The sequence below is a fragment of the Pleurodeles waltl genome, chromosome 10, assembly GCF_031143425.1.
Source record: "Pleurodeles waltl isolate 20211129_DDA chromosome 10, aPleWal1.hap1.20221129, whole genome shotgun sequence".
In the NCBI taxonomy this organism is placed as follows: Eukaryota; Metazoa; Chordata; class Amphibia; order Caudata; family Salamandridae; genus Pleurodeles; species Pleurodeles waltl.
This window is the reverse complement of record NC_090449.1, coordinates 1,064,094,938-1,064,110,015: the sequence shown is the minus strand read 5'-3', so window position 1 is coordinate 1,064,110,015 and position 15,078 is coordinate 1,064,094,938. Positions and strand designations below refer to the sequence as shown.

Genomic DNA, 15,078 nt, shown 5'->3' with positions numbered 1-15,078 from the left:
GCCGGCGAGGTTCAGGCCGCACAGGTGGTCTGATGGTGGGATGGCATTGGCAGGCGGCCTCTGCCACCCGCCAATGTCATAATGAGGGCCTAACTCCTGAGGTACAACACGTGCAGCATTGTGGGCCAAGGACGCACCACGTGACCCAGCTAGGCATGCAAAGTTCTGAGGTATCATTCTTGTCACGGACGTGGGAGGAGCAGAGTCCCCCCCCATCCCATGATGCTGCCCCTGCAAGGTCCTGACACTTCCACACACACTGGCACTGACAGCGTGTCGCATTCACCCAGTCAAGGCTGTGGGTGATGTTCACACAGTGATGCACTGATACACACATGTATTGTTGCAGGTGTGCATATATGTGCTGAGCTATGTTCATACGTGTACATAAGCAAATGTACGTATGTACTGACACAAAGGGGTGGATTTACTAAGATTTTGCATCAGGGTTGCGTCACTTTTGTGCAAAATAATTTTTGATATTTGATAATCCATTCTAAGCGACTTTGCGTGGTTTAGTAAATACAAAGTAACGCTATGCAGTGCACACTGCTGCCATGCATTACCTTGCATTGGGAAGGTATTCTATGGGTGGAGCATGGAACTTTCCATGCATCCTCGCATGGATGTTCGCATATACTTAGATTTACAAAAGTTAGTAAGCCTGTGTATGCATCAAAATGCTTTGCCTAATGAGGCGTATAATGAGGCGAAATATCTTTATTTCTTCCTGGTACTTCCTCTTCTGCAGCACACATAGAAAGAGGAATATGCCTCTTAAGACTGTTTTATGCAGGAAGATGTCCCTTCCTGCAGAAAAGCAATCCTTCCCGTAACACAGGCCCCTACGTACCGTGGCAGAAGGGTTCGTGGTTTGCACTAGGCAGCAGCCAGGGCGCCAGCGCTCAGATACAGCAGGAGCTTTGTACATAAGGAACATTTCTGCTCTCTCCCTTTCATGCAGAACAGCACAGCAAGGTAGTAAATCTGCCCAGACTGCTTGGGCTGAAGTCACAGAAGCAGTCCAGAGGCCCACACCAGAGCATCCTTGGACCTCGGTTCCTAATAGGTCAAACAACTGTGCCGGCGACGATCTGTATCAGCACCCGCCTCCCTGATATGGCAATCATGACAAGAGACAGATGAAACCTCGATATCAAGGGGGGGGTCAACTAACTGGAATTCAACGCAGAGTGCCACCAGCAGGAAGTCCATTCTGACTTCAGATACATAACCAGATTCTCGACACACCTGGGCCTCAGGAGGTAGAGGTGATTGAGCTTCCAAGTATTCTCGCAGCTGAGGTATTCAAAACCACCATCTAAGAGACACTAGCTGGGCTCCCAGCTGTCCTGAACATCAGTGATGACCTCTTGAGCAATGCTGCACCCTCCTGAAGCAATATAAGAGACGATAAGCAACCTTCTAAATGCTCTAGGAATGCGGTCTCATACTCCAGATGGAAAAGTGTAAATTTCTGAAGGAGCAACCCATGTTTCTTAGGTAGATCTTGTCAGTGTGGGGAGTTGGGGAAGATTTCCATGGAGTTACAAAATCAGAACCGCCCCCACCCAGGAATGTACAATAGCTGTGCTGTTCTCTGGGGGTAACAAAATGCTGTGATCGGCTCATCGCCAACCCTCCCAGGATCCTGAACAAATTTAACAAAATAAAGGCAATGAATTGAAGTGGGGATCTCACCAAGCAGTCACTCAAGAAGATGAAAACGAAACGCCAAGTTGAAATGACCATAGTGATCCTTAACGTCTTTCTGGACACTTTATTTGTAGTGGATGCTAGCCTATGTGGACTGAGGGCGGTATTCCTTGTCAGATAGCTCATGGAAGCCGGAGATTCATTGAATCAGAAGTGAAGTTATCCTAGAGAGCACAGAGTGTCACCACCATTCACTGTGGGAGCTGGCACTAGCCGGTTTATATATAAACACATGATGATGGTGATCACGGATCACAAGCCGCTGATACCCTTCTTCTAAGAGTCAGTACCGCACCCACCACCAGAGTCAGAAAAGTGGATACTGCAGCTGTAGGAGCACCAGCTGATCGTAGAATACAGGCGTGGAGCAACAACCCCTGCCAACTACCCTTCACGACAACTGCAGTCCGCCACCTGGAGTGCGAGGCCTCCCTGGCTGATCACCACACGTGCCATTATAGAAGCCATCAGTCCGGCAGAAGTGCAAGAAGGCATGAGCAGGGATGCGCTTCGAAATGCTCATTTAGTCATCATAACAATGTCTGAAAGAAAGAGCCGTAGAACAGTCAACATCAGACCCCTGCCTTTAAAGCAGAAATCATGGCCATGATGGACACTGGCTATTAAATCTATTCAACCCCAAGGGGATGGAGCTGCGGGCGCCCTACAAGATCCTGGTGGGAGCACTATGTCCCAACTCAACTCATTTAGCGCATAAGGGACATCAGGGTATGGTCAAGACAAAAGCAGACTTCCAGGCGTGAGTGTGGTGCTTGGCGAATGGGTGCCCTGGTGGAACAAGAAATGCGACCCTGCCTCACGCCAAGCCACCTGGCCCCCAGACCGGCCTCTCCTTATCCAACCCGAGCCATGGAGTGACAAACCAGTGCATGAGCCTACATCAACGCAGACGTTGGCTCGTGTCCTGATGAAAGCCACCTCCCAGTGCTGCTACTGCCACCCCAAACTCAAAAAATCACTGCAACTCATGGGGCAAAGAATTCAAGACTGACAGAAGACTGCTGTCCCCAGGCAGAGAATTATAGCAATTGCTTTCTTAAACTGGAGGGGCAACTCCTCCGTGGCCAGAGGCTGATACAGAAGCAGGAAGGCTCGTGCACACGATTGAAGATAATTCATATGGCCACCAAACCCCAGCCGGACACCAAAAAAGCAGTGTACCGACTTGTGAGTGACTACAGCAACAGCCCCATGCCAGCACCCAGTGGTCCCCTACTGCTATGATAAGGTGGTACACATTACAGGCCTTGATACCCAGGGACATGTCCTAGGTTCCCCCAACTTTGAAAGAGCTCTGAAACAATGGGGGTGGAAGCAAAAAGGGCAAAGCAATTGAGGTACAGGGGGGGAATTGTTAGAAGCAACATGGGGGGCGTCGCAGAAGTAACAATGAGACGGCGGAGGAGAGGAAAGCAACACAGGGAGGGCGGATGTACGTAGATGCAACACGGGAAGGGAGGTGAGACAAGGAAGCAACACTTGGGAGGGCAAATGCAACACGGAGAAGCACACAGGTGAGCGCAACAGCGAGGATGGCAGAAAGAAGCACAAGGGGACAGACAGCAGCACAAGGGGGAGTAGCACATTAAGAAGATAGCTGAAAAACACATGCACTCTATGAGTGCTTACACAAAAAGAAAAAAAAAGTACTTCTCTGGCATCGACCACAGACAGCAGTCACACACACACATGATAATGAGGCAATGCTTATCCATGCCACCTACACAGTTACAGTATTGTATGAAAGCCTGCAAGCACTTTGTTACACAGTTGCAGTCATGATTACATCCGCAAAGTTACATACCTCTATTTATTTTAGAGCCACACCTCCAGTTGCATAGCTTGCAAACTCAGTTACACAGCTGTGTTGAGGCCCAACCCCCCACTTTCTTACCTTGCACATTCACAAGTACACACCTGCCTTCAGGCCCAGGACCCAGTTGCATAGCTTGCACACTCACAAGTACACACCTGCCTTCAGGCCCAGGACCCAGTTGCATAGCTTACACACTCACAAGTACACACCTGCTTTCAGGCCCATGCCCCAGTTGCATAGCTTGCACACTCACAAGTACACACCTGCTTTCAGGCCCATGCCCCAGTTGCATAGCTTGCACACTCACAAGTACTCACCTGCTTTCAGGCCCATGCCCCAGTTGCATAGCTTGCACACTCACAGCTACACAGCTGTATGTAGACCCACACCCCAGTTGCATAGCTTGCACACTCACAGCTACACAGCTGTATGTAGACCCACACCCCAGTTGCATAGCTTGCACACACACACAGTGACACAGCTACACCGGTGCTTGAGCACAACTTCTTGGAAAGGGAGATTGTCCACTGTGGTCATCTCTTCACTGTGACCTCAACTCTAAGGAACTGATGCTGCCTGGAATGTGCTTAGACACCGGCTGTGTGAATAGATGTGCTCACTATACAAGAGTCAAATTATTACGAAAATACAAAAACTCCATTTTAATTGGTCAGCGCCTCAGGGTCGCAGGGCGGCGCCACAGTCCCGGGGCCTTGCTCCTCATCCGTCGCTCTGGAGGATGTCTGCGGGCTCTCCTCCTCGGCTCCTCCTGGAGTGCCCTCCTCGCACTGAGAATCCTGCTCCTCGGGGGTGGGGCTCCCTCCTGTCCCCTCCCCCTGGCCGCTGCCAGGCGAGCTCTTGCAAAGCACTGTTTGGGCGCTATCTTTGTGCTCCGGCTGCACGGGAGATGCGTGACACTCCTCGTTGCATGCCACCTCTCCTGGGCCATTTCTGAGCTCCGGGTTCATGTCTTCGATCACCTGGGACTTGGGGGGAACCCCGGCGTTCTTCTTATTCTCCGCACAGGTAAACTCGGCCGTCCTGTCCTCTGACTGCTGCTCTCTGGTAGGAGCCTTGTCGTTGGCTGATTTACAAGACTTCCTCCCATGTTTGCCATCTTTGGAGATCTTCCATGGAAACTGGAAGACAAGAGACAAGAATCAGCAAAGCCAAACTAACAAACATTCTGTTCTAAACTTTGTTTACTTAATATGTGCAGTTATACCCAACAGCATTATCTGCACACCCAAACCTTTCAGAATATTAAATTATAAAAACAGACATAGAGGAATTTGTGCCTTGATGTTCAGAAGCAGGGGAAGCAGTGATGCAACCATGAGCCCAAGCCACGTCATAAGAGTTCTGACAATGTATTTTCTGCTACGAATACCATTTAAAATGTATTTTTAGGTAAAACCCACTAGACATGCGCTCCCTTTTGCGAGACATATTTTGGCTTACCAAGAACATAGAGGGGCTTGGCCACTGTTTGCCATTGGTTGGCTTTCCTTGCCATTCTCATTTGCCTACTTCTTACTCGTACCCCAGCTTGTCAATCTTGTGTTTGCTCCTCCCATGGAGCATTGCCTCACTACAATCTCTTGGATGGGCTGTCATCTCTGCTTCCAGTGCTTCCTTTTCAAGCACTACTTTTTCCTTTCATGCTAAGCAATCCTTGATACTGCATGTATTTTTGAGCCGTCCCTCCCTTTCACATCTCTCTTTCTGTACTCTGTGTTGCTCTCTGTCACGGCTTCTCCCCGCCACCTCCCTCTTGCACTCGCTGGTGTACTTCTCCTCAATGCTCCCCCACCATTTCCCCAGCTCTGTGTAGCTTCCGTGTACCTTCTGCCCACCCGTGGTGCTTTTGCATCGTCTCCTGTGTCGTGTGTGTGTTCATGTTTACCCTCTTCATGTTACTTTTGCATGCTTCTGCTCCCCCGCCCACCCACTTAAAAAAAAAGTAACTTTTTCAGGTTTTATTTTGTTTTCAGTTACCAATCCAACACAGATCAGTAACTAAAAAGAAGAAAAAAGTGAGGTGATATTTTTTCAAAATGACGCGAGGGGCTGCACCAAAGGATTTTCTTTTTTTAACCATTGGCAAGGCCAAAAAGCCATAAAAGGGGACCTACTGGCTTTGCCGTTGCTTGTTATATTACGATGTCTGTACATTCAAAAACTTTAGCTGCGTTTAACTTAACATTGGTGAGTTCCCTCTGAAAGCTTATAAGTGATAAAATGCAAAGATATCTTGAAAGTTTGTGTTTCCTGTCTCTTGCCCACAACTAGCAAGAATTTTTACCTCATTGAAATCTGCAGAAGTGGCAAGCTCACCTTGTTAAAAAAAACACATTTGTGGGGAAGTACCCTGTATGTGGTAAGTAGGGGGGAGAGGTGAAGATGGGGATGTGGGCGCAGGTTTCCATTCTGTTTAGAGTCAAGTGAACTGCCATGTTTCCATCTGCGGAGGCATTGCTGTCTCTCCCTGTGGAAACTTTAGACTGCCACCACAACTGGCATTCGGCCGCCAGTGAGAGTACCTCAGACCATCTGCCCTATTTAGGGTGGGCGTTCTGATATACGTTTGTCCTGTTTATGACCCGCCAGGGAAAGCCCGGCAGTTGAGAATAGGAAAGCAAGAAAAATGACCCCTCATATGCTGACAGAAAACTTCCAGAATGTCAAGCATATTGTTTGATTGTGTTTTTCAAAAAAAAGCTCCCACTTTGGTAGTTTGTCTTTGAATCAGAAAAACACTTTTCAGAGTTGCCACATTTAACATGGAACCTGCTCAGCAAACTTTTCATGCCTTTGATGGATCTGTAGTGACGCAGTTCTGCAGACGCCGCAGACCTCTCAGCCTGCCTGCCACAGAGCTAAAAATATGGCGGTCGATCTTCCACAAGGGCAACAGAGTAAGAGCCTGGTTTAGAGTTTGTCGGATGGGTTACACTGTCACAACGTAGGACAGACATAATGGGATCGTAATATGGCAGATGGGATATCTGTCAGTTTTGTAATACAATAACCCCCTGCGTCCAACTCTCAATTGGACAGAAACCAGCACAAAATGTTTTTTTCTTATTTACTTTCCAGCGCAAAACTAGTTTTACGCTGGAAAATAGCCTAAAAGTAGCACAAAGCGATACGAAGCACTGCTTTGCATTACTTAGTGCTCAGGGGGCGTTACATGGGTGGTGCATGGGCGTTCCCAAGCAACCACTCATGCTTGTTGATGCATAACCCTTTCTACTAACAAAGGTGAACAGGGTTTTAGGCCACAAATTAACGACACTTGAAAGCAGGTGTTGAAAGGAGAATTGTTTTATTTCTCATTTCTTTCCCCACTTTGCATGCACACTGCACTGTACATCACAGCACACATACATAGTAAAAGTTTTAACTTAAGTCTAAGGATAGTATTTTGAGCTGTAAGGCTATGCTTCCAGTACAAAGCCTGTGCTAGACTCAATCAATCAATCAATCAATCACATTTATAAAGCGCGCTACTCACCCATAAGGGTCCCAAGGCGCTGGGGGGGAGGGGGTCAGTGCTCGAAGAGCCAGGTCTTGAGCTGCCTTCTGAAGGGGAGGTGTTCGGGTATGGCGCGAAGGTGACTGGGCAGGGAGTTCCAGGTCTTCGCTGCCAGAAAAGAGAAGGATTTTCCTCCGGCGGTGGTTTTGCGGATGCGGGGAACGGCTGCCAAGGCCTGACCGGTGGAGCGCAGAGTGCGCGGAGGGGTGTAGAAGGAGACGCAGGAGTTGATGAGTTTGGGTCCGAGGTTGTAGAGGGCTTTGTGTGCGTGGGTGAGGAGTCTGAAGGTGATCCTCTTGTTGACCGGGAGCCAGTGGAGATTTCTCAGGTGTCCGGAGATGTGGTGGTGGCGAGGTATGTCGAGGATGAGTCGTGCTGCGGCGTTCTGGATCCGTTGAAGTTTCCTCTGCAGCTTGGTGGTGATGCCGGCGTTCAGAGTGTTCCCGTAGTCCAGGCGGCTGGTGACGAGGGCGTGGGTGACGGTCTTCCTGGTGTCGATGGGGATCCAGCGGAAGATCTTGCGGAGCATGCGGAGGGTGTTGAAGCACGCTGAGGTCACCGAGTTGACCTGTCTGGTCATCGAGAGGGAGGAGTCCAGGATGAAGCCGAGGTTGCATGCGTGGTTGGTCGGTTGGGGAGTGCTGCCTAGGGCGGGGGGCCACCAGGAGTCGTCCCATGCGGAGGGGGTAGGGCCGAGGATGAGGACCTCCGTTTTATCTGTGTTCAGTTTCAGTCGGCTGTCTGTCATCCAGGTCGCTACTTCCTTCATGCCGTCGTGCAGTCTGGTCCTTGCTGATGTGGGGTTGTTGGTGAGGGATAAGATGAGCTGGGTGTCGTCGGCGTAGGATATGATGTTGAGTCCGTGTTTGCGTGCGATGTTTGCCAGGGGGGTCATGTAGACGTTGAATAGGGTGGGGCTGAGGGAGGATCCTTGGGGTACGCCGCAGATGATCTCCGTGGCTGTGGATCTGAAGGGGGGGAGGCGGACTCTCTGGGTCCTTCCGGAGAGGAAGGAGATGACCCATTCCAGGGCCTTGCCTCTGATGCCGGCGCTGCAGAGGCGGTCTATCAGGGTGCGGTGGCAGACCGTGTCGAAGGCTGCAGAGAGATCCAGGAGAATGAGGGCCACGGTTTCACCCTTGTCGGTCAGGGCTCGGATGTCGTCCGTGGCTGCGATGAGGGCGGTTTCGGTGCTGTGGTTGGCCCTGAATCCGAACTGAGTGGAGTCGAGGGAGTCGGAGGTTTCCAGGGCGGCGGTGAGTTGAGCGTTGACGATTTTCTCAATCACTTCGGCGTGGAACGGTAGGAGGGAGATAGGCCGGAAGTTTTTGAGTTCGGTGGGGTCTGCTGTAGGTTTCTTTAAGAGGGCGTTGAGTTCTGCGTGTTTCCAGCTATCAGGGAAGGTAGCAGTGGTGAGGGAGGCGTTGATGACGTCTCGGAGGTGGGGTGCGATGATGTTGTCGGCCTTGTTGTAAATGTGGTGAGGACAGGGGTCGGAGGGTGATCCCGAGTGGATCGAGTTCATGACGCAGGTGGTTTCCTCGGTGGTGGTAGGGTTCCAGGCGAGGATGGTGGAGATGTCGTTTGCGGCTTCCGGGGGCGGGTTCATGTTGGTGGTCGTGAAGCTTTTGTAGATGTCGGCAATCTTACGGTGGAAGAAGGTCGCGAGGGAGTCGCAGAGGTCCTGTGAGGGAGGGATGGGGTTGGTTTCTGCGTCCGGGTTGGAGAGCTCTTTGACGATGCCAAATAGTTCCTTGCTGTTGTGGGCGTTGTTGTCAAGTCTGTTCTGGTAGGCTGTTTTTCGTGCGGTGCGGAGGCGTTGGTGGTGTTGGCGGGTGGTGTCCTTGAGAGCTGTCAGGTTTTCCTCTGTCGGGTTGAGGCGCCATGTCTTCTCGCGGAGGCGGCATTCTTTCTTGGAGTTTTTGAGTTCGGTGGTGAACCAGGAGTTTTTCTTGTGGTTGTTGGTGTTGGTTTGGGTCTTCAGAGGGGCCAGGAGGTTGGCGCAGTCGGAGATCCAGTTGGTGAGGTTGTTGGCGGCCTCGTTAGGGTTGCTGGTGCTGGTGGGTTGGTTCAGGGAGAGCGTTGCTGCGAGTTGTTCTGTGGTGATTCGGTTCCAGTATCTTTTTGGTGGTTGCCGGGTGTGGTGATGCACGGTGGTTTTCTTGAAGCTGAAGTGGACGCAGCTGTGGTCCGACCATGTGAGTTCGGTGGTGTGGCTGAAGGTGATGTGTTTGCTTGAGGAGAAGATGGGGTCGAGCGTGTGTCCGGCGTAGTGGGTGGGGGTGTTGACCAGTTGTTTCAGTCCCAGGTTGGCGAGGTTGTCTAGAACGGCGGTGGTGTTGTTGTCGGTGTGGTTCTCCAGGTGAAAGTTGAGGTCTCCTAGGAGGATGTAGTCGGTGGATGAGAGTGCGTGGGGGTTGACGAAGTCTGCGATGTCTTCGCTGAACTTGGTGCGGGGTCCTGGTGGTCTGTACATGAGGGTGCCTCTTAGGGTTGTCTTGGGGTCGATGTGGATCGCGAAGTGGAGGTGTTCGGCGTCGGGAAGTGAGTTGTCGGTGTGGGTCGAGATGCTGATGGAGCTTTTGTGTGCGATGGCGATGCCTCCTCCGGTGCGGTTGAAGCGGTCTCTCCGGATGATTTTGTAGCCGTCGGGGATGGCTATGGCGATGTCGGGTGCCGAGGAGGGGTTCATCCAGGTCTCGGTGAGGAAGGCGATGTCTGGGTTCGTTGAGTTGATGAGGTTCCACAGTTCGATGGCGTGCCTGTGGACGGAGCGGGTGTTGACCAGGATGCATTCGAGGTTGCTTCCGGGGGCGTCGTTCTTGGTGGTGGCGGTGTGGGTCCGTAGGCAGGTGAAGCGGCAGTTGCTGCAGGTGAAGGGTCCGTGGGTACGTTTGGGGGTGGCGCGGTAGCAGCCCGGCGCGCGGCCGGGGTTGAGGTTGGCGAGGGTGGCGGAGTCATAGGTCAAGCGGGGGCGCGGGGGCCAGGGGTTCGGGCACTAGGCGCGGTCCAGGCGCAGACGGGCGCAGCGGCCGCCATTTAAGGGGTAGGTGGGGAGGCGGGGTCAGCTGGGAGGCGGGAGGTGGGCGGGCAGGGGAGCTGGAAGCGGCAAAAAAGAGCGGCAAAAAACGGCGGGAAAAGCGCGGTAGGAGCAGCGGGAAAAGCGGCAAGACGGCGAAAAGGGAACAAGAGCCTACTAAAATCTGCTAAAAAGGAGGGGCTGAGAGGGGAGGACGGCGCACTACACTCGGGGGCACACGCACGGGATACAAGGAGAGAAAAGGGGAATTTCAGTCACTCGGGGGCACACGCATGGGATACAAGGAGAAAAAAGGGATTTCAGTCAGCACCAGCACAAGCTCAAGCACTCGGGGTACACAGGTAAGAAGGGGGGAGCACACTCACAGGAGAGGAAGGCAGTCAGGGATGGAGGCGCTGCGTGAACAGGGGAGCGACCTACCCGAGGGTCAGTGGTCGCTACCTCTGCCTCGCAGCGGCCGCCATTTAAGGGGTAGGTGGGGAGGCGGGGTCAGCTGGGAGGCGGGCGGGCAGGGGAGCTGGAAGCGGCAAAAAAGAGCGGCAAAAAACGGCGGGAAAAGCGCGGTAGGAGCGGCGGGAAAAGCGGCAAGACGGCGAAAAGGGAACAATAGCCTACTAAAATCTGCTAAAAAGGAGGGGCTGAGAGGGGAGGACGGCGCACGGCACTCGGGGGCACACGCACGGGATACAAGGAGAGAAAAGGGGAATTTCAGTCACTCGGGGGCACACGCATGGGATACAAGGAGAAAAAAGGGATTTCAGTCAGCACCAGCACAAGCTCAAGCACTCGGGGTACACGGGCAAGAAGGGGGGAGCACACTCACAGGAGAGGAAGGCAGTCAGGGACTGGAGGCGCTGCGTGAACAGGGGAGCGACCTACCCGAGGGTCAGTGGTCGCTACCTCTGCCTCGCAGCGGCCGCCATTTAAGGGGTAGGTGGGGAGGCGGGGTCAGCTGGGAGGCGGGAGGTGGGCGGGCAGGGGAGCTGGAAGCGGCAAAAAAGAGCAGCAAAAAACGGCGGGAAAAGCGCGGTAGGAGCGGCGGGAAAAGCGGCAAGACGGCGAAAAGGGAACAAGAGCCTACTAAAATCTGCTAAAAAGGAGGGGCTGAGAGGGGAGGACGGCGCACGGCACTCGGGGGCACACGCACGGGATACAAGGAGAGAAAAGGGGAATTTCAGTCACTCGGGGGCACACGCATGGGATACAAGGAGAAAAAAGGGATTTCAGTCAGCACCAGCACAAGCTCAAGCACTCGGGGTACACGGGCAAGAAGGGGGGAGCACACTCACAGGAGAGGAAGGCAGTCAGGGACTGGAGGCGCTGCGTGAACAGGGGAGCGACCTACCCGAGGGTCAGTGGTCGCTACCTCTGCCTCGCAGCGGCCGCCATTTAAGGGGTAGGTGGGGAGGCGGGGTCAGCTGGGAGGCGGGAGGTGGGCGGGCAGGGGAGCTGGAAGCGGCAAAAAAGAGCGGCAAAAAACGGCGGGAAAAGCGCGGTAGGAGCAGCGGGAAAAGCGGCAAGACGGCGAAAAGGGAACAAGAGCCTACTAAAATCTGCTAAAAAGGAGGGGCTGAGAGGGGAGGACGGCGCACTACACTCGGGGGCACACGCACGGGATACAAGGAGAGAAAAGGGGAATTTCAGTCACTCGGGGGCACACGCATGGGATACAAGGAGAAAAAAGGGATTTCAGTCAGCACCAGCACAAGCTCAAGCACTCGGGGTACACAGGTAAGAAGGGGGGAGCACACTCACAGGAGAGGAAGGCAGTCAGGGACTGGAGGCGCTGCGTGAACAGGGGAGCGACCTACCCGAGGGTCAGTGGTCGCTACCTCTGCCTCGCAGCGGCCGCCATTTAAGGGGTAGGTGGGGAGGCGGGGTCAGCTGGGAGGCGGGCGGGCAGGGGAGCTGGAAGCGGCAAAAAAGAGCGGCAAAAAACGGCGGGAAAAGCGCGGTAGGAGCGGCGGGAAAAGCGGCAAGACGGCGAAAAGGGAACAAGAGCCTACTAAAATCTGCTAAAAAGGAGGGGCTGAGAGGGGAGGACGGCGCACGGCACTCGGGGGCACACGCACGGGATACAAGGAGAGAAAAGGGGAATTTCAGTCACTCGGGGGCACACGCATGGGATACAAGGAGAAAAAAGGGATTTCAGTCAGCACCAGCACAAGCTCAAGCACTCAGGGTACACGGGCAAGAAGGGGGGAGCACACTCACAGGAGAGGAAGGCAGTCAGGGACTGGAGGCGCTGCGTGAACAGGGGAGCGACCTACCCGAGGGTCAGTGACTCACACAGACACTACGGTGCAAAGTTGTGTGCGTGACGCACTGCAGCAATATTATGTGCAGGCACTGAGGAGAGGGGAGGAGTGTGCTGTATCCTTCTAGATATGGCGCTCTCTTGCTCTCTCCTGCTCACGCAGCACAGTATTTTGGGTTTCTGCACTGCACTGCGTGACGGTTTTGTAAATCTGGGCCTTAGAGTGAACTGCTCTAGTACTTGGTCTCAGGGAGGTCCGGTGTAGGGGACCTAGGAGGTCAATGGCTCAGTACGTAGGGGCAGCAGAAGGTGGTTTCAATGTTGCTTGAAGGTTTTACTTGGCAGATCTTAGACCCAGAGTTGCCCTATAATGTGATATGATGTTAGTACCCGTGGTTCTGGAACAATTGTCAGGGCGGGGGTGCTGCCATCACTGAAGTCATAGGGACTGTGAAAAATACAAGCGACACACAAAGAACTAATATAGCAAACAAGCCACGCGCATTCACCAGGAGAGTGGTAAGGGTGCAGGATGTGTGTCGAAGTAGGTGTGAGCCTTCGTAGGTTGTACACGGTACAAGTAGTGAAACTTAACGTAAGACTATTTAAGTAGGCCTAACAGCAGAAAGAAAAGAAAGAAAAGAAACAGGACAGAAGCAATAATGAAGAAGGGCAACAGTGAAGGAGAAGTAAAGTCTGGACCACTGGAATTATGCGGCAGGAGAAGGCCAAATTATGCAGCAGGGTTGAGTAAATTATGCAGCAAAAGGCAAATTGTGCGGCATAATGCAGCATATTCTATAATAGTATTAACTAATTCTTTGATTATTTTTACACTTGGTAACGCTGTCTGGCATTGGTTGCCCCTGCTAGCACCATTTTAATACCCAAATATAGCAATAAGCAACAAAAAGGTGAAAGGTCCATCTTTCCAACAGGCCTTTCGCTGTGTTGCAACATGTATTGCTGCATTTTTAGTAACTTTTGAACTGTCTGAACTAGAAACAATATTTTTCTGGTAAAATAACAAATTATGTGGCAAATGATGGATTATGTGGCAAATGCGTAAAATCTATAATTAGACAAAAATCCCCACAGCCGCACAATTGCATAGTTCCAGTGGACGTGAGTAAAGGAGACATCAGCTTTGGAGGAGTTAAGCATGAGTGACCCTAGTGCCTGCCAGCGTCAGACGCTGCGGGGCAGCCCATGCAGAACAGCAGGAAGCAAGGGTTGAGAAGAAGATGTGGGTGGCACGGGAGTAGAGGTGACATGAAAAGCTGAATGAGGAAATGGTGCCACAGAGAGATATGTAGAAGGAGAAACCTAGAGGCCCAAGAACTGAGCTGGTGGGGTGGTGTGTGGAGAGCTGTTCCCGCCTGACACAACTTTGCAGGAGTGATGGGAGAGGTGGATAGAGATCCAGCTGTCTACCATAGATGCCAACTGAGCTAGCAGAGGAGAGCTGTGTCACCAAAAGTACAAAATGACGCAGATAGGTCTAAAAGTCAGAGGATGAATCGCACACAGCATCTGTGTAGAGGCTTTAAATAGTCTATAATGCTTGGAAGCCTCCAAGCCTATACAAAACTCAGCCTTCAATTCCCTTCTTACGGTTGAGTTGTGACATCTCTAGTCATCTGTAATAAAGAAATGAAGTAGCTGCTCAACTGTAATAGCTTATTACAGTTGAGTGATGGCATCCGAATGCCCCTTGTCACAGGCAGAGGCCACGGTGAAAGGCAATCACAGCTGCAATTTAAGCAACGAGAAGAAGTGCCTTTCTCTTCATCTAACCTGTTTTCCCAAAATGAAGAGTAATTAGAAGAAACAAGATATTTTTGGTAATTTTTTCCCACATAGATCATTGCATGCTATGTTTTTTGTGGATTTCTCTACCTCTGTTCTGTGGGCTTGGAAGAAACATTCATGAGTGTAAGTGTGTGCCTAACAGCCGCTGAAATGGATGTATGATGGAACAACAAATGCGTGTATCATGCATGCCTTTACAACGTGGTCTCTACAATGACCGCGTCTTTACCACGCATGCCACGGTTGTAAAAGCATGTTTGGTAAAGGAACATGCGTGGTATATTCTCGCCCCGCCCTGCCCCCACTCCTGACACCATACTCCACCAGCCCAAGCCCTTAAAACTGCCCCTGAGCCCTAACCCCCCCACCCTACCCTGCCCTGTCCTAAAACCTACCCCACTCTTTCCTAAAAACTACCCCCACCCTAAACCCTAAAACCTACCCTGTCCTAAAAACTACCCCACCGTGTCCTAAAAACTACACCGCCTCATGTGAACCCTAAAACTTACCCGCCCAGTCCTAAAAACGACCCGGCCCTAAACCCCTAAAAACGACCCTGCACTGTCCTAAAACCTACCTCTCCCTGTCCTAAAAACTACCCCGACCTCCCGCCCTAAACCCTAAAACCTACCATGTCCTAAAAACTACCCCTCCCTGTCCTAAAAACTACCCGACCTCCTGCCCTAAACCCTAAAACCTACCATGTCCTAAAAACTACCCATCCCTGTCCTAAAAACTAGCCTGACCCCCTGCCCTAAACCCTCAAATCTACCCTGTCCTACTAGCCTGACCTACTCTGGCCTAAACTCTAAAACCTACCCTGCCCCGTCCTAAACCGTAAAACCTACCCTGCCCTGTATTAAAAACTACCCTGACCC

General features: G+C 52.0%; 1 protein-coding gene across 2 annotated transcripts in view; it reads right to left on the bottom strand.

Moving 5' to 3' along the window:
- Positions 1-4,075: 4,075 nt before the first annotated feature.
- The window catches only part of RFTN1 (raftlin, lipid raft linker 1), a 282,797-nt gene continuing 271,794 nt past the window's right edge, over positions 4,076-15,078 (bottom strand). For both annotated transcript variants that reach the window (XM_069212084.1, XM_069212085.1), the window contains exon 10: positions 4,076-4,692. In XM_069212084.1, the coding sequence (XP_069068185.1) occupies positions 4,216-4,692 (477 nt within the window). In that variant the 3' untranslated portion in view covers positions 4,076-4,215. The remainder of the gene's footprint in view (positions 4,693-15,078) is intronic.